Source organism: Papilio machaon, chromosome Z (genome assembly GCF_912999745.1).
Source record: "Papilio machaon chromosome Z, ilPapMach1.1, whole genome shotgun sequence".
Taxonomy (NCBI): Eukaryota; Metazoa; Arthropoda; class Insecta; order Lepidoptera; family Papilionidae; genus Papilio; species Papilio machaon.
In genome coordinates, this window is record NC_060016.1 from 1,346,909 (window position 1) to 1,368,730 (window position 21,822).

Consider the following 21,822-nt stretch of genomic DNA (forward strand, 5'->3'; position numbering starts at 1 on the left):
TTACAACATTTAATATGCATTTTTCATTAATTTGAGATTTGGTAACTTATGTGCTATTCTACACCATTCTATGTGACAACTTTCATCTAAATATGTTCGATCGTTTTAGTGTTATACTTGGTTACAAATATCCATATATCCATCGACAGTTCATTTTTAATAGATTCTGTATAGTAATATAACTTACCTTGTGTATCCAGGGGCGCAGTTCTCGCACGACGTACCAATGTAGCCATCGGGACAGACGCATTGTTCAACATGAAGGGCCAAAGGTCCATTGCCGTTAGACTCTGCGATCTCAAGACTCGCGGTTGAAATTGGTGATACATCATTGGTGTTATACGTCGCCTTTATCAATATTGTCTTCAAATGTGATAACGCCAAGAGGAAGTATTCACGAGACACCTCTTTGCCGTCAGGTCTGGAAAAAGACGAATAGATTTAGCTACGTTCTTGAGAAAACTTGTTAAATTGAGAGTAGGAAGAAATTCCCTTTTATAGTTCCATCTCTATTCTTTGTAAATCCCTTGTCGGCCTACGCCGAAAGACGCGGTGTCGTTTTAAGTTCTGCCCGCTAAAGAAGGGTGCGGCACAGCGTTACGTTTGCTGGAGTCGCGGCGAACTAATATAAATATCGTTTGTTAATTTATAAAATTGTTCAATCGTATCGGAGCAATAAAGGCGTCAGTATATCAGATCAAGATGAACTTTCATTTAATACAGTCCACTACAATACCCATAAACTCCTCCGTATGTTTTGTATGTTTACATAAAGCAGTAAATACACTTAATTAGAGTGTAGTTAATAAATACTAGAAAATTTACCTCTGCCATCCTTTTTCCAAAAGCTGCACACTCGCAGTTAATGTGCCGTCGCTATTTGGTTCAAAGTTACCAAAGTAGTGGAAGGTAACATCCTGTAAAATGTTGAATGTGATAGTCACAACATTGAATTATGTTGTAAATTTTAAACGTAGAATTCCACTGTGGTGACACTTGCATTTATATTTATTGCAGTCTTTTTAGTTATACAATTGTCACAGCAGTGGAATTCTTCAGTGATTGATAATTCTATTTTGTCTTGTTAAATGATATACTAACACTTATGAGTTGTATGTCCGCAGCATTGTTCCTCGTTCCATAAGGTGAAACGTTATTGATGGTATAGTTCAGATACCCGCCATAAGACGTCACTTTGTCGCCGGCGTAACTGGGAAATAGATTAAAAGACATTTGCTAGATCTTTTACAATGAAACAGCCCGGCCGCCAAAATTGATAATTAATTCGACAACTATTTTATTTTTGAACTATTTCTATTAGAAGAAATACGTTGGTCCTCATTAATCATTTACAAAATATCAAGTACTGTATTAGAAGCAACGAATAAAGAAGGATCCAAATAAATGCTAATTAAATTAAGAAATAGTTCGAGTGGCAAGTGGTGTCTTAAATTATTGTTGTATAGCTTAAGTACTTAAGAGACAAATAAAGTAATAAAAGGAACTAGTACCTGGAAGGTAGGCTCCAGTAGTAGATTGCAGGTCTTGATCTATCAACACTTGGTAAGTTCACCTCGCCTCGTAATAGAGTTGGTTGCAGTTTCGTTTCTACTGGGGCGTTATATCTGATAGCACCGGCACTGCTGGAAGGAACGCTGGAGTACACTTTTACTTGGTTGACAACGTTAGGTACATTAAAGCTGACAGTGATCGCTCTTCTGCGTAGGTTCGTGCTGCTTGTGCACTGCTGAGACACCGCGGAACAGAAGCACAGAGCACATCCTTGTCTGTAATGATAACATAATTATTGAGCGACTGATAATGACCAAATAACAAATGTGATTCAATTAAATTATTATCCGACCTGAAGTCTTGTGAGAGATAGAAGGAGCCATTTTTGCATTGATCGCAGAAGCGTCCCTCCACGTTGTCTTTGCAGATGCATTCGTCAGGCGGTCGGACGACGCTAGTGCCTTCTGGATGGCAGTTATCAGTAGGCTCGGGTTTACAAGAGTCTCCTGGTACCAGCGGATTTCCGATATAGCCTGCCGCGCAGTGTTCACAGTGCGAGCCCTCATATCTGGATGACATTGAGATTTATATATATATCTTAGGTACCTATCTTTCAAAAACATATTGAATCGTTTATAATTTTGAATGCATTCTGATAAATAATCTTATTTTAAAGGAAGAGGAACAATAAAACAGTATATGCAAGTTTATATGACTTGCCTGGCGTGTTTTTATATCAGTACTCACCCAGGGAAGCAATCGCAGGTAACTTCACCGTTGGAGCTTATAGAACAGGAGGTTGCGAATCTGTTGCCAGTATTCGTTAGCGGGCAGGGGCAAGGCTTGCACTCATATCCGCTGTTGGGGTCGCCATATGTGCCCTCTGGACAAGTCCTCTTCGGGACACAATCGCCGAGCCACGGTCCGTTCTTAACTCGTACGTAATTTGCAGCGCATTTCTATATCAAAGTAACACAAATTAACATCTGATATTTTTAAAATTTCTTACACAGTTGTATAAATATTTTGAAAACATTCTTTTGTAGTTTACCTGACATGATAGTCCTTCATATCCTGGTGGACACGTGCACTCCTCGACGAGACTGGCAGCGCCGAGGCCCACGTTGATGTGCTGCGCTGATTCCATCGCGAAATCGGTGATATTGACACCGGCGTTATTGATTCCGGCACGGAGCAGGATCATTTCGACGTTGTCCAAACTAGTGAAAAAAAAACAGAAGATTAAAGTACTACCTATCTTATTTACAATAGAAGAACAATGTTTTCTTGTCTACTTACGCCATCATAATATCTTCCCTAGATGCACGTTCTGGTCCTCTTGAGGTAGGTTTCATCCAGTTGCCAGGGGTAAGACGAGCCTCGATGTATGAGCCACGTGAAATTTCGCCACCGTATTTATAGATCAGGCTCTGATACTTGCCCTACGAATTTAACAAAAAACATAAAACATTAAACACTTGACTTGCAAACTGTAGTTCCTGGGTTCGAATCCCGCCATGTACCAATGTGTTTTCCGATTTTTCGTTTTACATTTGTAAATTTATCCGACGTTCTTACGGCGAAAGAAAACATCGTGATCTAATCCGCACATATGTGTGAATTCCCGAGAGAAAAAGACGGTGACGCGGTTCACAATATTTATTAAATTAATAAAAAATCGTAATTAAATGATAGTGAAGTTATTTGAACGTAGTTCGCAATCACCTTGATGATAATGTCAGGTGTGCTATCGGTGCTATATCTTGTAGAATGAGGCGACAGGTTATATCTAATGTGTCCGCCATATGACGTGAGCTGGTTGCCGTTGTACGTCTCCGGTAGGGTAAGGAAAGGCTGCACGTCGGGGCTCTTGTACCATGAGGCTAGATCAAGTTTCGTAACCTGAAAAGTAGTGAAATGATATATATAATTGAATATTAAATTCGTGCCTAAAAATATTGAATTAAATTTGAAAATCATTAACGTTTTTATTTCATATGAGATACTCGTACTAAGCCTGGTTATTCTTTTGTAGCGAAGCTCGAACCTTAGCGAAGTTAAGGTATTTGTTACTTAACACTTTTTAATTTGTGATAATCTTACAGTAGCTCCATTCCTCATGGACTGGTAATAGTACTGGTCAGTGATGGGTTGTGAAGCTATCTGCACTTCGCCAGTGTACGTCTGTGTGACACCGATGAGCCGGGTGCCGCCTTCACCGAGCGGCGTCGGCATGTTGTACGTGAACAGATCAGCGCTTCGGCACACATTCGACTCGCCGAAGCAGAAACAACGAATGCATTCGTTTTGTGAACGCGCCTCGCTGAAAGAAATAATTAAATTATGCAAACATATACTTCAATGATTTTGTGAAACTGAGAATAGAACTAGAAATAGTTTTAAATCTGAATAACTACGTTTTATTTTTGTTCTTATCTTTCTTTCAGTTTGAAGATAGTGATTCATTTTTCGCAATTTAGTTAAATTTGTGATTGAAACACAATAGAAATTATTTAATTCATTAAACATTGTAAGATGTGTATTTTTTACACACAAATTAAACACTATTTCGATAGACTATCTCAACAAACTGCTATAAAACATTGACGTACCTATTGAAGAATCCAGTTGGGCAGACGTCAGTTTTGTTGACGTACACAATGGAGTCAGGAGCAGCGAATGTTGTACCACTTCTGTTGATAGCTTCACAAGAGTAAGCTCCGCTGTCTTCGGGCTAAAAAATGTCTACTATTATAATCGATTCTAAAAGATAATGTTATTAGTATAAGTCGAGATCAGAAGGTTTGTCAATGACTTCCCCTCCCACTAACATCGCGCTCGATGGCAGTATTGCACTGTTTACACTAATTTTACTTTATATGGACAAGCAATAAGGTTGCAAATAAAAGTAGTTTTGTACCTGCATGTTATTACAGGTAAGAGTTCCGACACCATCGATACTGGTGGAGGTGCATTTAGGGGGCACGTGGCCCCAGTTTAGCCGCCAGGAGATGAGCGGCATGGGTACGCCGACCGCTTCGCATACCAAAACCAAGCTCTCTCCAGGGTTCAGTCTCACGTTAGCTGGCGCCGGAGGACGCTTCACGTGCACCGGGGCTGATGAAATATTTTTTTCATTACATTGGTGACGCAGAAAAATAAGTATGATATTTCACATTTTTTGCAATTTTATAGATTCTTGTATTTATAGTACAGTCGTCATTGGTGATGGCTAAATACAACAATAATTTGCATGTAAATATTTCTATTACAATTAAAATAGAGTTAGTTGGAAAAGTTTATATCCGTTGCTATGACACTGTACTCTCACTCAAGGGTAGGCTTATACAAGGGTATAAAAAACTTACCACAGCCGATTTCATCTGTGTTATCTTGGCAATCGAAATGACCATCGCAATGGTATGATTTCGGTATGCACTGCTGGTTGCTGGCGCAAGCGAACTCTACGGCCGAGCACGCTTGGCCGGGCTCCGCGCGGCAGTCGCGCTCGTCCGAGCCATCACCACAGTCGTCCTCGGAATCACATAACCACGTCTTCAACACACACTTTTTGTTGTCACACACGAACTGGTTCGGTTCACATTGACCATTGAGATCTGCAACAATTGTTAAAGTTAAAGACAGTTAATATGGTGGGGTGGGGTACTTGCTGATATAAAGGTTGATGGAAAGGTTTTGAAGAAGGCACCATTAAAATGGGAACTGTGAAGAGGAATGATGAACAAATATTCAACCAAAAAGATCAAATTATAACTTGTGTTTTTCCAATACAAAAAGATAAGACAGGATTATTTTACAAGAAAAGATAACTCACTGCAGGAGTCCTCGTCGGATCTATCATCGCAGTCGGGTTTGCCGTCGCAGACCGCGTATTTCGGAATGCATTGTCCGTTGCCGCAGGTTGCCTCAGAGAAATTGCACGGTGTGAAAGGCAACTTTGGCACTTGAGCTATAAGGTACAGAATACATTGTTAATTTTATCATTTTAAGTTTATTGTAGAAATTAATGTAAAGTAGAGTTCTTCACAAAATAAATAAATGTTTCCTAAAACTTACATGCGCTTTCAACTATCAAGGTGACTCGAGCTTCGGAGCCAGGATAGCCGGCATATGCAGGTGCTTGACAAATATAGACTCCACTATCCGATACCTGAAAATATTTAAAATTAAATAAAAGTTCTATCGCTTATAAAATTACTATTTTAAAAAAATTGTGCCTTTGCGTCAATCCAATTTTTTATATTTGTCTAATTCAAATTTCATCCAGATTAGTACAGCCGATCTGAAGTAACGTGTTAACAAACATCCATACATCCATTCAAACTTTCGTACTTTTAATTTCAGAGTAAATATACTTAGTAAATATTCTTCGACATTACTCAACACTCACCGACACTTTGGTCATTTCTAAACGCCCCCTGCGATCAACGGTGCCAGGTTTGAAAGGCCTACCACCTTCCTTGATCCAACGTACGGGAGCACGCAAGGGACCCTCATCACGGCATTGAAAGACCACGTCTCCACCTAAAGGAAAAATTATTTCAACTATCTCTTTGTATAAAAAGAGGCAGCCCCAAGGATGCATCAGCATTCAATTCCAATAGTAAAAATGTAATGCACCGTATAATAAATGTTCTATTTTTAATTCAAATACGACGTGCTTTATATGTATACGGTGTTTTCTCAATTTCTCTAAATAATTAAAAATTTAAACGATTTTTAACTAAATGTTTGTTATTTTAATAATTATTCCTTTTAAGTAATCAATGAGATTTAGAGAAAATAACGATCTGGAATAAATAGTAAACATGATACGAATGAATAATAATAATAATATGTATACGAAAAATAATTATAAGCATTTAAAAATATTAAAATTAAATATTTTTCCTTTTTCTCCATTCAAATCGCCCTTATTATGATGAAGCTCTTTCCTATTTAGAATTAAATATAAATGTTAAATAATATTAATAATCAAACATCTCATTATTATTAAAAATAAAACCGTTAATAATGTTTTTTTGTAACTAACAAATGTAATTAAGGTAATAAAAGTTCATATCAAATGAATCCCTTCGGTAATTATTGAATTATTAATAATAAATACCTTTCAATTTAAAAAAACCCAAAGTCATGCAATGAGTAGCGTATTATTATTTGTTTTATACAAAAAGTGTCTGTAACTGTTCTATCGATTAAATGAACTATATAAAAATTTTTACAACTAGAACTGAATGAACTTTCTACACATGACATTCCACCGCTGAATATCTCTATCAAAACAAAAATAGATACGAGATGTTTTTATATATCGGCAGTGAAAATATTTTTAAATATAAGTATAATGTACTTAGAAGTGTAATTTAGTTTACACATTTTACTAGAACAATTACAGGTTAAATAATTTGGAATACGATTAAAAATATTAAATAAATTGAAATGTACAAATCCTATTATAAAAGAAATGAATTAATCGTTATATGAAAATAATGTATCCCAATTAAAATGCACCCAAGTATATTTTACACTCGACTCACCAGTGAAGGCTGAACCACCACCATGGAAGAAATAATTTTAATTAATAATAAAATCAGAATATGTTACGAAAATCTTATTTAATTCTAATTTTTTGTACCTAAACATGTCCGCTGCCCTCCACCAAAAATAAGATTTAAAAAAAAATAGTATTTTAGAAGATATTTCTCTTTCAAATATAAAATCAAAGAGATAACTCACCAATCTTTAGAAAACCATAAATAATTATTAGATTGACCGAAACACAAATTGTTATAACAAATATTGTAACAAATCATTATACTAAGATAACTTACCGTTTCGTACAGTCTGAGTTTTCGGGTATGTCTTCAATTTCAACGCAGTATAATCTTGTCCTAGAAAGACAACATAATTTTTAATAAATTCTGATATCCCTTTAAATAATATCCATCACGATTTTATTGCGAAAGCATCTCTAATAATTTAAAAACCTTCTTACCTGGTTTTCCGAAATGAATTAATTTAAAAGAAAATTGATAATAAATATTAAATTAGTCCTCTGCCGATAAATATTATTGTAGGCTTTCACTGCATTGGCATTTTTATTGACATTATGTCATCTCTTACATTATCTTTGAAAAAAAGAGAGACAACAATATTTGTCTACACAAATGTCTGCAGTTGAAACACACAGTTAGTAATCATGTTAAAAGTAGTACTGTTTATTTAATTATAATATAAACTTAAGAACTTTAAGCATTTATTTAAAAAATTCTTCCTATTTGGATTAAAAGAATTTAGGTTTACTACTAGCAAAAAGCGGTGCTTTAGGTAGGCTCGCGAAGCTTTCTATAATTTGTTAGAAAAATCTCTAACAGATGTCGTTAGGAATACAATAAAATTCTAATGAAGTAATATTTTCTAATTTTTTATCATAAAAAAGACTAAAAATAAATTGAAATTAATCCACCAAAGCCCAAATCTGAATGAGTTATAGTTTCTTAGTAAAGTCTACCACAAAACTGTAAACTTAGAGGGATAGTTTAGGGGTCTCTTGGCTCGCCCTGTTTTTTGTAATTTCCTACCATTCTTGAATGGCAGCTTTATTTTCATATTTCATGCTGTTAATATATAAATTAATTAATTAAGTATTATCGTCTATCGGCTTTGCTTAGTAAACGATTTGATGAGTTTATAAGTAAATTTTAAAAGAAGCATTGATATTTGTTGATTTATCTTACTGTCGGATGGACAGTCTAGCTCGTCACTGCTGTCCCGGGGACAGTCGACGCGACCGTCGCAACGTCGACGAGAATCAATGCAAGGACCGTTTTCGCAGCGCCATTGATTCGAGGCGCACCCATCTATTCAAAATTTTGCACACCCATAAAGCCAATCAATACCTTAAGCCAATTGATAATCGTTTATACAGTATTATATTTAAATATACTTACAAATATAGTTTCAAAGTGGGTACTCGTAAAAGAATATAAAAGTGTACTATTTATGGCTACACTCATTCTTAAATTTTATTAACGCAGTTCCGTAGTGTAGATGCATTACCCCTTAACGAGCGCCCTTAATAACTAAGTAAATTACTAGCAATTAAGTACCTGATCCTGAGGATCCACCACCACCAGGGAACTCTTCTGGTCTAAAAGTTGATGGATACAAGTTAGGTAGACGAGTAGAGGGTTCATAAGGATCGCGGTTAGGGTTTCCTGTGGTTGGTGCGTATATGATTGGTGGGATTGTGATTATGGGTGAACGTGTGGTGGATTGCGGTTGTATTGGCGGGATCCACGTGGTAGTCACGCAGTCTTGCTCGTCGGACGTATCCGTGCAGTCCACTGAACCGTCGCAGCGCGCTTGGAACGGAACACACTGGCCAGTTGTGCATTGCCATTCATTTTCTTTGCAAGCTAAAATATAATAAAATAATTAATAAATATACTAAACTAATTATTATATTTGTAATGAAAAATAGTTCTTCTGTAAATCTATTTCAGTTTGTCAATCAAAATTAAAATTAACTGTTTCAGTATAGATGATAAAAAATTATGAATTAATTAGAATTAGCAAAAAACATGAATAAATAATTTAAGTCACAACATTGGTATTATTCACAAGCTGAAAGTGAGTATTAAAAAACAAAATATAGATCACGATCTATATAAAATAATAGGAAAAAATCGGTTCAAAATAAGTACTTATTTAAACTACGAAGAATAAATCATGCGGAACAACTAAATCTAATGCAATACGATCTAATGGATATAAAAAGAAAATATTTTTGGTGCAGTAAAGTGCTAACTAATTTATAAAATCCCTTACTCAAATCACTACTAATCTCTTACCACGTAGCCATCAACTAGTTTAAAAGAAAAATTATTAAAACGAGCAAATTAATCGTTTAACGGAACGAGCTCTTCGAGCAAAATAAACATGATTATGTTCAGGGATAATAAAGACCATGGTTCAACACGCAAACAACATTCCATTAAAGGGTTAAAAGGGTATATTGTACCAGAGTGGTAACATTTTTGCTCGTCGGAGAAGTCTGAGCAATCGTATATATTGTCACATCGGAGTATGTGCGGTATGCATCGGCCGTCGTAACACGTGAATTCAGATTCGTGGCACGGCGGCGGTGGAAGTGTTGGCGGCTCCACGACCCAGGCTGCACATTTGCTACGTTAAATACTCTATCGTAACAACTAATAATATTTATTTAATATACTCATTGAGAAGTTAATTATTATTATTCAAACTTATATAAAATACTGGTTATATAACAGTACTTTCATTTTCTATTATATATAAATTATATATAAACTGATTTCTCATTTTACTATTACATGTTACTTGTTATGTGAAAATATAAGTAAGAGATCTTAAATGAATATATCATGTAATAAGTTTGAAGCAAATAAAAATTATATTTTAATCTATAGTTTATGTGAAAGTGTACAATTTTGGTGTAAAGTGAAAACAGTAGTGGTGCTTTATAAAATTGGCGAAGCTTCGTGAAGTGCAAGTGAACATTTTATCATAAACACCCATTGTCTTTGGCAGTGTAAAGCGAATTGGTGCACTGTTGTTGGCTTGACGATCTCTCTAATATCTTTGCTTATTCTAAATTGTTTATTACATTGTTATTTCAAACAAAAAATATTGTAATGTTTTCTTAATACTATTTTCAGATCAAATGTAATTTTCGTTTATACACAAGGAATAAATTTATTATTAAGATTTGTTAAATATAAGAAGAATAGTCGGTTTCCGCCGGAATATGTCCAATATCGTCGATAATGATATTTCCGTAAAAAACACTTAATTCGTATAACTTACGGCAGTTGTCTTCGTCCGAATTGTCGAAACAATCGTAGTTGCCATCGCACGAGAATTGGATGTCGATGCAAGTGCCGTCCTGGCAACGGAACTGGTTGTCGTTGCATTCATCTATACACAATTTTTTTAATATTAAAAGACATAATAAATACATATACTATCATGAAATACTAGATAAATTCCATCCATCCAAAATAATTAAAATTATATTCTGATAGATTTAACGATCGATATTAGAGTTGAGCAGTTTGTTGATAGATCTATCTATATATATAAAAGAAAGTCGTGTTAGTTACACTATTTATAACTCAAGATCGGTCCAACTGATTTAGAAACTGAAAATGGATGGGGAGGTAGCTTAGAAATAGGAGACGGACATAGGAACTTTTTTTTTATCTTGTGTGCATTTTTTTTATTCCGCGCGGACGAAGTCGCGGGTAAAAGCTAGTTTAATATAAATTGATAGTATTAGTAAATTATTTTTAAACTTTTCTATAACATACAATACCTACTTTAAAACGGGTATTTTTATTAATTGTAAATATTGAATTGAATAATAAATGTTAACCAAACAAACGACAATAAGTTAAAAGAAATGTATTATTCAAAGAAAGCTACCTGTTGATGGCAAGGTGTTATTGCAATTCTTCTCGTCACTGAAGTCGGAGCAGTCGTTTAGGCCGTTGCAGCGATGGGCGATATTTATACATTCGCCATTTGCACATCTACGGCAAATCAACCATATTTACTATTCAATATGTAACACATTTGACACGCAAGCTCAGAAAACTGCATAGCAATATCAGACGCGAAGCTAAGTTTAAAAAAAATTCGCATGATATAAATTCAAAAAATAGATAAGACACAGCGTTATAGCACAGCTTAATTCGTAGAGTTACCTGAAATCATCGAGGCTATCGCAGGTAGGGCAAGATAGTTCGTCCGACGAGTCACTACAATCCGGCACTCCGTTGCAAATGAGGTGATCCTCCAAGCATCTGCCGTCGCACTCGTGGCTGCATTCTTAAAAGAAATACGAGTAAGTCGGTAAAGTAAATTTTTACGGAATATTTAATTTGATAAATATTACCAAGATTGGATTGGATTTTTAGTATGTATTTCTTATAATAAATTAATATATAGAAACATGAATTAAAAAGCATTTTAACAATTCACAATGTTGCTCAATTCGCAATAGTTTTTAATAGTGGTTGGTTTCAAATCAGTTTTCATGATATATCAATCGCATTGCTAAAAAAATGCAGAAAAACAATTTGTCTAAAAGTACATATTTTAAATATTTATACAAATGCCCAAAATTTGGAACATAACTGCGCAGCGCTAAAGCTTATATTAGTTTTACTAATACGATATTGTAAGCATCATACATAACATAATCGACTTCGCAACAATTTCTACAAATTAAAACTAGTCTAAAAATTAGTTTGATCTCTGACTACACTATAATATTCAAGTTCAATACACAAAGATAATTGTATGGTTGGACCAAAAATAACGATTGTATCAAAGATTTTACATAGAAAAGGCGAATAGTAAAGTTTAAAAGTTAATGATTTCTGTATTAAATATGGGAAAATAATCAAAAAGTCAGGAAAATACCAATGAAGATTTAAAATAAATTGTACACATGTCGAATAGTATAGAGGTCAAAATTATACAGATGGGATTTAAATTTACCAGTGCATTCTAGTTCGTCTTCGCCGTTGTCACACTCCTGTCTACCATCGCAGCGACGCGCACATCCCATTCTCGAGTCCACAGTACAGGCAAAGCTATCAGCCGGACAACGTGGTTCACCTGAATTACAATATCAATATTAATTTAAAGACAGTTCAAAATTATAGATAATGGGTTCATTGCGACGTAACCTTTTTCTAATCAGTGATTTAATTAGTTCTGTAGAATAATCTACTGATTTAACTATTTAGTCCATTTTTTGAAAGGCTTATATAAAGGATGGTATCGTAATCAAACGAAGAGATGACATATAAAGGCTGTCTGTATATACATTTTAAGGTTTTTGAAGGAAAAAAGTGTCGTTAAAATCAGAAGTCATATTAAAAACAAGGGTTAACCAAAAATAACTATTAACACTTTAAAAAATAATCCACAAGGATCCACAGTAATAGAAAGTATTAATGAAAACATATAAAACACAAGTTGTTATCAAATTAGCGACAAACCACATAAATATAAAGAAATTGAAAATATGTAAACCCACGAAACAACAAAAAAATACAAAATCATAGAAAGACCCAAAACGAAGTCTACGAAACCATAAAATTAAGTAAATGAGTTATATAATCTGAAACAAAAAACAACAACCATAATGTTAACAACAAATACCGCAAAATGGTTGCATCAGTTCCTCTATAAAATTAACTTAAAGTTTATGAACGTGCCTTTGAAGAATAAATTTCTTCCAGCAGCTCTGATCACATCAAATATGATGTTATAAAGACAAATGAAGAAGTATAAATAATTTAAAACTTATTACTCGTAGATTCACACTATTGTACTGTTCAAATAATCCCGCTTATTGATCCGTTGGGCTTTTTTCATGATTAGTCACACAATTGTTAAATACGAGTATAAGGAAATTTCCTCTCAGCAAAATGCATCCCCAATATTAGCCTACAAGTAGAAAAGTCCATGCAAGGCAGCAATCTACGTAATTACGTAAATGGTCACTTACGAGTTTAACGGATCGTGCAATTTTTCAAAACAGGCAAATATGAAGGATGTTTAAAAATACTTACGGTTAGCAATACGTTAAATTAACGAATTTGCATTATTACCAAAGTACTACGATAGTTCGACAGAGAATTAAGAATCAAGAGTTTATTCCACACTTTCGAAGGTGCTTTACTCACCGCAGTTATATTCATCTTCCCCATTAGGACAGTCTTTTCGACCATTGCATCGTAATGCGATATTAATACAAGTACCATCTCGACATTCAATCTCGTCCCTTCTGCAAGGGCAGTTTCTTTCGTCTGAACCATCGTTGCACTCCTTTGTTCCATTGCACCAGGAATCAGCTTTCACGCACTGTCCGCTCGAGCATTTATATTCATAAGCCATGCATATTGTGCCTGCCATAATAATATATGTTGCACAAACCGTAACCAAAAATATTTACAAGTTAGGATTTATGCAAAATGCAAAAATTATATTAGTAAAAAAGTTTATATAATTTTCATGAGAACGAGAAAAAAATTAATTGATTCGTTATTTTATAATTTTCTCATTTTTAAGTGTAAATGTATTTTTACTGTTAATATTAAAATAATAAAATGAAGCTTTATATGCAGTTAATGAAATAATAATGTATGAGAGCTTTGTTGAAGCTTAGGGTTTTACTCCTTTCAACCAAATAGTAATTTATAATTCCGATTCAAAAATATCATGTTCGATCAAATTTTTGATTGAATTAAATAAATCAAACCATAAATGCAACCGCGTTCATCGGAACGATCCTGACAGTCATGCGTTCTGTCACAGTGTTTGGATGCGGGAATGCAGTATCCATTGTCACATTTGAAGTCGCCGACACCACATGCTGAACGGTAAAAGAAAACACTAAATACACAACTTTTTATACAATAATAGAAAAACTGACAGTCATTGGAACGACTACCAAAATACTAATGGTCATAGCAGAGAAACAGTGCAAAGAAGTGAAACAGACTTTTAACTTCTAAAAGCTGGTAATTGTGCAATGCAAGTAGTAAGAAGACAAATGAAGTAAAATGCAAATATAAGTATAGAGACAAGGAAGAGGAAATGTAACGATATTAACGTTAGAAGAAACGCACTACAAAGACAATTGAAAAGTAGAGAGAGATTTAAGAATCTGAAAGGCTTTTGTGAATTGATAAACTTACGACAATTTTGTTCATCAGAATAGTCACCCGGGTCGCAATCGTACTTGCGATTGCATCTCATACTCTGTGCTAAAATCTTCCCATTTCTGCATCTAAAGTATTCAGTCGCTGGAAATATATATAGTAATGTAATAATTCCTAAAATTGTGATGTTTTACATGCGATGTATCATCCATTGAAACAATAATCGTTTTTTTTTTTATAAAAATATGTTTCCTTAGTAAAAATATATTTTAAAATTAAATGCATAGTTTAAAATTAATAATTTTTATGGAATATTAAGAATCACTTTATAATGTGACAGAATATGAGCATCTTACCGAAGCAATTCCTTTCATCAGATCTATCTGTGGGGCAATCCACTCGGCCGTTGCAGCGTTTGTTTCGCTTGATACAAGTCCCGAAATCACATTGCCAGAAATCCGGGCCGCATGCTTGTTATACGTAATTATTATTTGAAAATATACTTACTATTCGCAGCATTAATCACGTTGTTTGATTTCATATTAGCTTAAAGTCGATTTTATAAATAGTAGTTAACTTTTTATGTCGATAAAGACAACAGAATTAGTTTTATTACCTTCTAAGGGATAATTAAAAAAATCGGAAGTTTTTACTCGTAGCAAGGAATATGAAAATTATATCAATAAAAGATTAACTTCTTTATTTATTCTTTATCTATATTTATCTATTAAATCTTCGGCGATGCACGTAAACAGAACAATTTATGTACTTTAAGCTGATATAAAATCATATGGGCAAAGATATACATACGACAATCAATTTCGTCGCTGCCGTCTTTGACACAGTCTCTGAAGCCATCACAACGGAGTAATATCGAAATGCAGCTACCGTCCTTGCAGAGAAACCTTCCACTGCTGTCACACACGTGCTCACCTGTCCAGCTTATCTTACGAGAGACTTACCGATCCAATTGGCAAAGCATGTGCAAAGACATATTTAATGGCGTTAAAGCATTTCTGTTTTCTTGAATAATTTGAAATTTGCAATAATCCTTACCGCAATTTAATTCATCTGAGTTGTCGCTGCAGTGGCTGATACCGTCGCACCGCTTTCTGCTTTCGATACAGAAGCCGTCGGATTGGCAGCGGAACTCGTCCGGTCGACATTCTAAATGCCAATACAAAGTTTTTAATCAGGCTTCGTATCAAATATTCTTTAATTTATATTCTTTTAATTTTACATAGCTCATTGCCGATATTTTTAGCCGACTTCAAAAAGAAGGAGGTTATCAATTGGACTGTATTTTTTTTATGTGTGTGTTACCGCGAAACTCCGCCCCTGGTGGTCCGATTTTGATAAAAAATATTTTAATCGAAAGGAAGTGCTTGCAGATGGGTCCCATTTTTTTTTTTTTAAATGACTAGAAGACTAGTAGATTTTGAATTTATTGTATACAAACTGAACGAGAAAGGTTGTGCATTGAGAAGTGGTTTTAATTATTGGTGTTTATGTATTTTTCCAGTATTTATCGATTATATACTAAAAAAATTGTACCGCAGTTCTGTTCGTCTTCTTGGTTTGTGCAGTCTGCGACGCGATCACACACCCTGGCGCTTTCGATACACCGCCCATCATAACAACGGAAGTCATCAGCACCACATGTTTCTAAAACAAAAGAAATTCTAATAAATAAATATGAAACTACAGTAAAATTCATTTAAGACGATCTTAAACATCAACCGATCTAATTTACGACAAAACATCTCGCAGTTAGTAATCTTGGAACAATTTGGGAAATGTGCGCCATTCATGAATCAAACACATCTTGTGCTACTGTCTCCGATTACCCATTGATTAAAGAATACAGAATGCCGTAGGGATTTTTAAAAAAACCTGTCTAGCAATTTGAAGAGTATTAAATCAGTGATTTGTAAGTAAAACAGCGACATCTGTTATGTAGATGTGTAATTGAATACGCGTTTTAACGACACTGGCAGATTGACATTATTGTGTTTACGTTTGCAACCGCTAGATGCCTCTGTACTTATTATATCCGTGTTTTCTCCAATTTTGCAGAAGCAAGTTAATGTAAAACCATCTTTTTACCCTAGACTTCAAGAAACTAGAGTCACTACGCGAAGTAGACTAGCAAATGTCATGTCAACCCCCAATACCGTCCTTGTAAGTTTAGAAACCTTAAGTTTTTCATTGACATGGAATTAAACTGAAAACTTTGTAATAACAGTTGGACTCTTTAATTACGTATCTTATTGGTAGTTACGTAATTATCGACACAGTTATTATGTTTTAAAGTTAAAAAGCACATGCCTTTATAATGATATATGATATATTTGAAAAAAAAAAATACAACTTATGATAATTCGACGCCAAAACATGATCACGTAAAAGACATTCAAACAAGTTCTCGTTATCCGACAATAAAGGAGAAGAAAAAAACTGCCTTTTCACGCCGATTTTCCTAACACTTTATCTTGGGCATAAACATTTTCTGAAACACCTTCGCAATATTTAAAATTCAGGCGTCGCGGAGTCTACGTGATATACTTATCGTGCTTATACTAAATAGGTAAACGTAAAGTTTCAGAGTGCGCGCATACACCAACCAGTACAACGCAAACTTCAGTGTTCTTTTCTTCGGGAAAAGAAATTTTGCAATTTTATCGATGTTTTTATTACACATTTGATTTTATTCAGATTCACATACGGACATTAGGCAGTATGTATTTTTATTTCGGTTAAGCCTATCATAGAGATTGAAGGCGAGTTGAGTGATGTGATTTATTTAAGGACATGTCGTCAGCATCAGTTTACATTCTACATCGTGGGCGTTATCATGGTCGACAAGAAAATAATTTTATTAAATTACGTACGTAACTACAAAGTTTTCAAACATCAAATCTCTTTAATTCTTTTTGTCTCAGATTTCTTATTAACTGTAACCCATTTCGGTAAAAACCGTTCATCACTTTAAGGACGTCATTTTTGGTTCCATCAAGAACTAAAATGGCCATTTCAAAATAGAGTTTCAATTAAAACAACGTTAGGTCGCGGCAAATCGCATTTGCAGACTGTCAGAGACATTTTGACGACTATTTCTAGACGTGCATTAATAGGTTCAGGTTTATGGGAAACTGTATGTTGTATAGTATATAAAAAACAATAAAAACAAAGTAATTTTTTGTGACCTTTGCTTGGATTCTGGGTTAAATCGAATTAAAAAAGATTTTCACCATCATGGTGGTTCTATATTCCTGATAGTTGGACGAAGCCGGGTTGCAAGTTGTTGCATTAATTATGTAGTTAGAATGTAAATATTATGTTAAATTGAGGGTAAAAGAGCAAAGGGCGATCACCATCCGCCAGTCTGATAAAGTCTGACAAGACCGGTAAGAGCGGTATGGAAGCAGATGGTCGATACATCTTTCAACTTCAAGATGAGCACGATATTCAGTAATGAAGAGCGCGAAGAAGAAGAAAGAAACAAAACTACGTAGTGGGTAGTATACTAGGTAGGTACTGTTACACGTGAACGCTTCTGTTACCTGAGCGACTTGATTTTGAAAAACGAGATTTTGTTCGATTTAATAAATACAATGTCAATTGAAATATTGATTGTTATAATGAGAATGTTATAGTACAAGTTATATATAAGTATATTAATATAATATATAACTGTTATACTTTTTACTTAAAAGACTTACATCGTCGGTAGCTACTCCCGCGACCCCAACTCCGAAAGCTTTTAATAAACATTGTTACATGAAGAGAATACGGTAGCCTACCAAATCTAATTTATACGCGTTCTGCGACGTAAATTCAACGTGCATTTTTGTATTATGTATATGTGCTATTACATCTTAATAAACTGCATATTTTATAAATTTGGAAGAAACTGCTTAATAATTTATTTACGTAAGCACATCTTGGAATGGCTAATTTAAAATTTTTGTTGTAACATAAATAATATACTTAGCCTTTGTTTAAAAATTCCGAATAAACATTTTTATAAAGTAAAGAATGAACACAATACTATAAAGAGATTGATAAAAAAAATCAAAAATATGTTGGCCCGGCATGTAATAGATACAAAGTAAGGTTGGCAAATAAATTAAGCTTGGTAATAAGTTGGCTGCGCCAGGTACGGGGTGGCCCTTATTACCAAATTGTCTCCGCTACTTCGTGACATGTCCACTGTTCGTTGCAAAGCACTCCCAGTTAAATGGAACAGTCGGCCCGAAGTTAACACAATTGATTGCTGCCATTGAAACTATTACCATATGAATTCTTAAATTGAAATCGTTTATTACTTACGTGTAAATAAAATTATTATGTGTGGTATGATTATTTTGATGGAGAAGATATTAAAAAGATTAAAAAATTTAATGTAAATTTTTGGTTTTAATAAAACTTTTTGCTTGCTCTGTGAGTACATATAAGTTTGAATAAAATATAAAGATTGGTGATATGTTGTTTTTCTTTCAGTCGTTAAAATATGTCTGAATGGGAAAATGTATTTAAGAACAGTAAAAAAATACTTTTCAGGGTAAAATTTGAACCACAGACACGCGATACTTTTTGTCATAACTATGATAAGTTTCGTTGAACTTTTCAACTTTGTCGGAGGACTGGGGCAAACATCTTTTTAACATTATGTAAAATGAAATATATACATTTACAACCTTTTCTTGATTGCAAGGTAAAAAATCTGCTGATAATAAGAAAATAAAATACGACATCTGTTGAATATTTTATTACTTGTATTGTTAGTTGAAAACATTTACGTGAAAATGTATGACGTTATGTTGCAATTATTTAATTTTTAATAATAAAGTCTTCGTTTAATTTTCCAAAGAAATAGACCTACGTTTAATTTCAAAACGGCCTAAAAATGGTCCTCTTCGTAATACTAAGCTTCGTGGGAACTTACTTTGTTTTTTTCTATATTAGTATTCCGTCCGCAAATCGCTGTCACCTCTATGAGCAATGTGCAGCCAGATCTCTCAAGTCTGCGTTGATTTACAACACGTTTTACATATTAGCCATTCAACCACAAAAATACATATTATATTTGTTTACATCGAATTCTTCTACCGACTTCGAAAATAGAGCTAAGAAGTAACACTATATTTATAAATAAAAGAAGAGTAACAACTCAATCAATTAGATCCTTATATACAGCCATCCGTACACTGCACAATATAATATTGTAAAAAAAAAATTGACCAAAAAATATAAAAATGTTTTATAAAATAAATCTCTTTTGTATCGATCATTGACATGTAGAGCAATTGTTGAAGTGCCTGAACCTGTATAATTAAGTTCTCTTAAATGAATGGCGCAGGTCACAATCCGGTTCTGCATATGGCTTACAATAGCCTACGTACCTCTTATGTACCTACTCCGGAGTCGCATCAACGCGAAGAGCTCCTATTGTTTGATGGACAACAAAAAATATTATTTGAATTATAAGCAGCTATCTTATGGGTAAACGACCTGTGTAACAACTAGTCAGATATCAGTTTTATTTAAATTTTATAAAATGCAACACGTCAAAGAGACGGGGTCTTAATAAATCCGTTAGGACCCGCGTTATTTGTACATCGTTTGTGGAGACAAGCCAACAATGGTGATTGATAAAATATGCAAAACAACGCCTTATTAATACAGATTCGCAAGCGACGTATGAAAGACACTTGTTAATCCTTAAAGTTTGGTCGGACAAGGTTTTTTTTCGAATACATGTAAATTACAATTTCTTACAAAATAGTGCTTATAATTTCATACAACAATTTCAAATGCCTAAAACAAGAAAACGTTGTCTTTATCACATCTGGTATTTATAATTATCGCTATTAGAAAATATAGTACATCTATTCTTTACTACCATTAATATGTGCAGAATCTTATAATGCCTGTTTTAGTCGACTTCACAAGAAGGAGGTTATCAATACGTCTGTTTTTTTTTTTTAATATAAAGAACAAAGTTATCCAAGACTATTCAGAAAAGTTAAAAAAAAAACATTAACATCTTGTTTCTATTCAGTTATAAGCTAAAAGTTATTTTAATTTTTCTAGTCCCTAATCTCGCAGATGTGGGAGCCCTTTGTCATGTTAATAATATCTGCGATGACGGTGGTTAATCTATCGTGAACCGGAGGGTCGTTTGCTAAAAATTAGAGGCTCCAGAAATGCATACATTTCCATCATAATATCAAACATTAGCTTTATCGTTTGTAACGCTATCTCTTTCTGATGGCTCATGCGATACAGAGATGTGTTCGCGTTTCACTACAACGTTACATTTTTTATTACATTAAAAATTAAAGACTGCTATTCATGAAATTTTCGTCGTCAACATCGTGTTTAGTTATTGATGCCTCACAAAGCAGATACTTTCAACAACTTGACTTCTTGCAATTTTGTTAGATTACATATTGTCTATTGACGTATATACATATTAATAAAATTGCATTGTCTGTATGTAATATGTATGTATATGTATGCGTAGTTAATTCAATTTTTTAATTTTTTTTTGTTTCTCTGTCCGCAAGGGCGCTTTTGTTTCGCGTAATCTCCGGAAATGCCGGACCGATTTTGACGGGACTTAGACGGGAAGGTGGCTGATGCACGCTAGCATATAATAGAATTTTAAGTGTGAGTACTCTCATGGACTTTTCTTTTACATTTCTAAACTTAAATCTGCATAAAAGTATTTTGCCATCTGCTAAAAACTGAAATTACGTCTGTTTTCAAGAGAACGGTTATCAGTTTATTTTCATACGAGTGTTTCGCAGTGGAAAGTCACAGTAATAAGCTAGATCAGACAATGTATGCTTCTTTTTTCTCTCTAACTATATTGTAGTGTGTCAAATATTTCTGCTAAGTTGATAAAAACGATCTTTATCGATTCACATTATTGGCTGTGTAGAAGCGAGGCTCAAGTGCGTTGCCTCTTGTCGGGGGATTTATTGAAAAATCAGCCGTTTCGTAGTAAATATTGAGTGTGTCACAAAGGGCCGATGAATATTTAAAGCCTCGTCTTATCAGATCAAATACCTCGTGACCGAGTAGCGACACGCTGCTAAACAAGAAACACTTATGATGTTCACTGTACCGCCTTCATATAAGAACTTTAGAGATTGTCATAAATTAACGAAGCTCATATCTTTAATATAAAAATAAAACTAGATATTAAAAACAAGAAGCCCGAACGAATTTTAAAGGCCAATTTTCACAGACTGTTTTAAGCACTCAGCAGCGATAGCATGTTCACAGAATCTGCTTGCTGCTTGAACTGTTGCAGACTGCTTTTGCTGCTTGAGCTGTCATCATGTTTGCGTAGTAATGAATCTTATTTAATATTATAAATTCTATAGTTTAGATGGATGGAAGTATGTTTGTTTGATGGCATCTCCGGAACGGCTGAACAAATAGGCTACTTATTAAGTTTTCCTTTATTCCGCGTGGACAGAGTCGCGGGCAAAAGCTAGTATAATCTTAAATTTGATTTCAAATTATAAATCCAGAAAACCGATTAGCAGGAATGAAA

General features: G+C 34.1%; 1 protein-coding gene across 9 annotated transcripts in view; it reads right to left on the reverse strand.

Moving 5' to 3' along the window:
• The window catches only part of LOC106715917 (basement membrane-specific heparan sulfate proteoglycan core protein), a 56,976-nt gene that overhangs the window by 16,709 nt on the left and 18,445 nt on the right, over window positions 1–21,822 (reverse strand). For 3 of the 9 annotated variants that reach the window (XM_045686039.1, XM_045686035.1, XM_045686043.1), the window contains exons 3-31: window positions 15,807–15,917; window positions 15,309–15,419; window positions 14,289–14,396; window positions 13,850–13,963; window positions 13,275–13,496; window positions 12,079–12,198; window positions 11,280–11,403; window positions 10,999–11,105; window positions 10,381–10,491; window positions 8,643–8,951; window positions 8,271–8,393; window positions 7,365–7,424; window positions 7,071–7,079; window positions 5,924–6,057; window positions 5,590–5,683; window positions 5,348–5,482; window positions 4,881–5,129; window positions 4,433–4,629; window positions 4,125–4,246; window positions 3,616–3,835; window positions 3,238–3,414; window positions 2,812–2,954; window positions 2,564–2,732; window positions 2,260–2,471; window positions 1,865–2,080; window positions 1,512–1,787; window positions 1,102–1,210; window positions 826–917; window positions 188–421 (exon numbers count right to left, since the gene is read on the reverse strand). In XM_045686039.1, the coding sequence (XP_045541995.1) occupies window positions 188–421; window positions 826–917; window positions 1,102–1,210; window positions 1,512–1,787; window positions 1,865–2,080; window positions 2,260–2,471; window positions 2,564–2,732; window positions 2,812–2,954; window positions 3,238–3,414; window positions 3,616–3,835; window positions 4,125–4,246; window positions 4,433–4,629; window positions 4,881–5,129; window positions 5,348–5,482; window positions 5,590–5,683; window positions 5,924–6,057; window positions 7,071–7,079; window positions 7,365–7,424; window positions 8,271–8,393; window positions 8,643–8,951; window positions 10,381–10,491; window positions 10,999–11,105; window positions 11,280–11,403; window positions 12,079–12,198; window positions 13,275–13,496; window positions 13,850–13,963; window positions 14,289–14,396; window positions 15,309–15,419; window positions 15,807–15,917 (4,408 nt within the window). The remainder of the gene's footprint in view (window positions 1–187; window positions 422–825; window positions 918–1,101; window positions 1,211–1,511; window positions 1,788–1,864; window positions 2,081–2,259; window positions 2,472–2,563; window positions 2,733–2,811; window positions 2,955–3,237; window positions 3,415–3,615; window positions 3,836–4,124; window positions 4,247–4,432; window positions 4,630–4,880; window positions 5,130–5,347; window positions 5,483–5,589; window positions 5,684–5,923; window positions 6,058–7,070; window positions 7,080–7,364; window positions 7,425–8,270; window positions 8,394–8,642; window positions 8,952–10,380; window positions 10,492–10,998; window positions 11,106–11,279; window positions 11,404–12,078; window positions 12,199–13,274; window positions 13,497–13,849; window positions 13,964–14,288; window positions 14,397–15,308; window positions 15,420–15,806; window positions 15,918–21,822) is intronic. The other 6 variants (XM_045686037.1, XM_045686036.1, XM_045686040.1 and 3 more) reach the window with 6 other exon arrangements.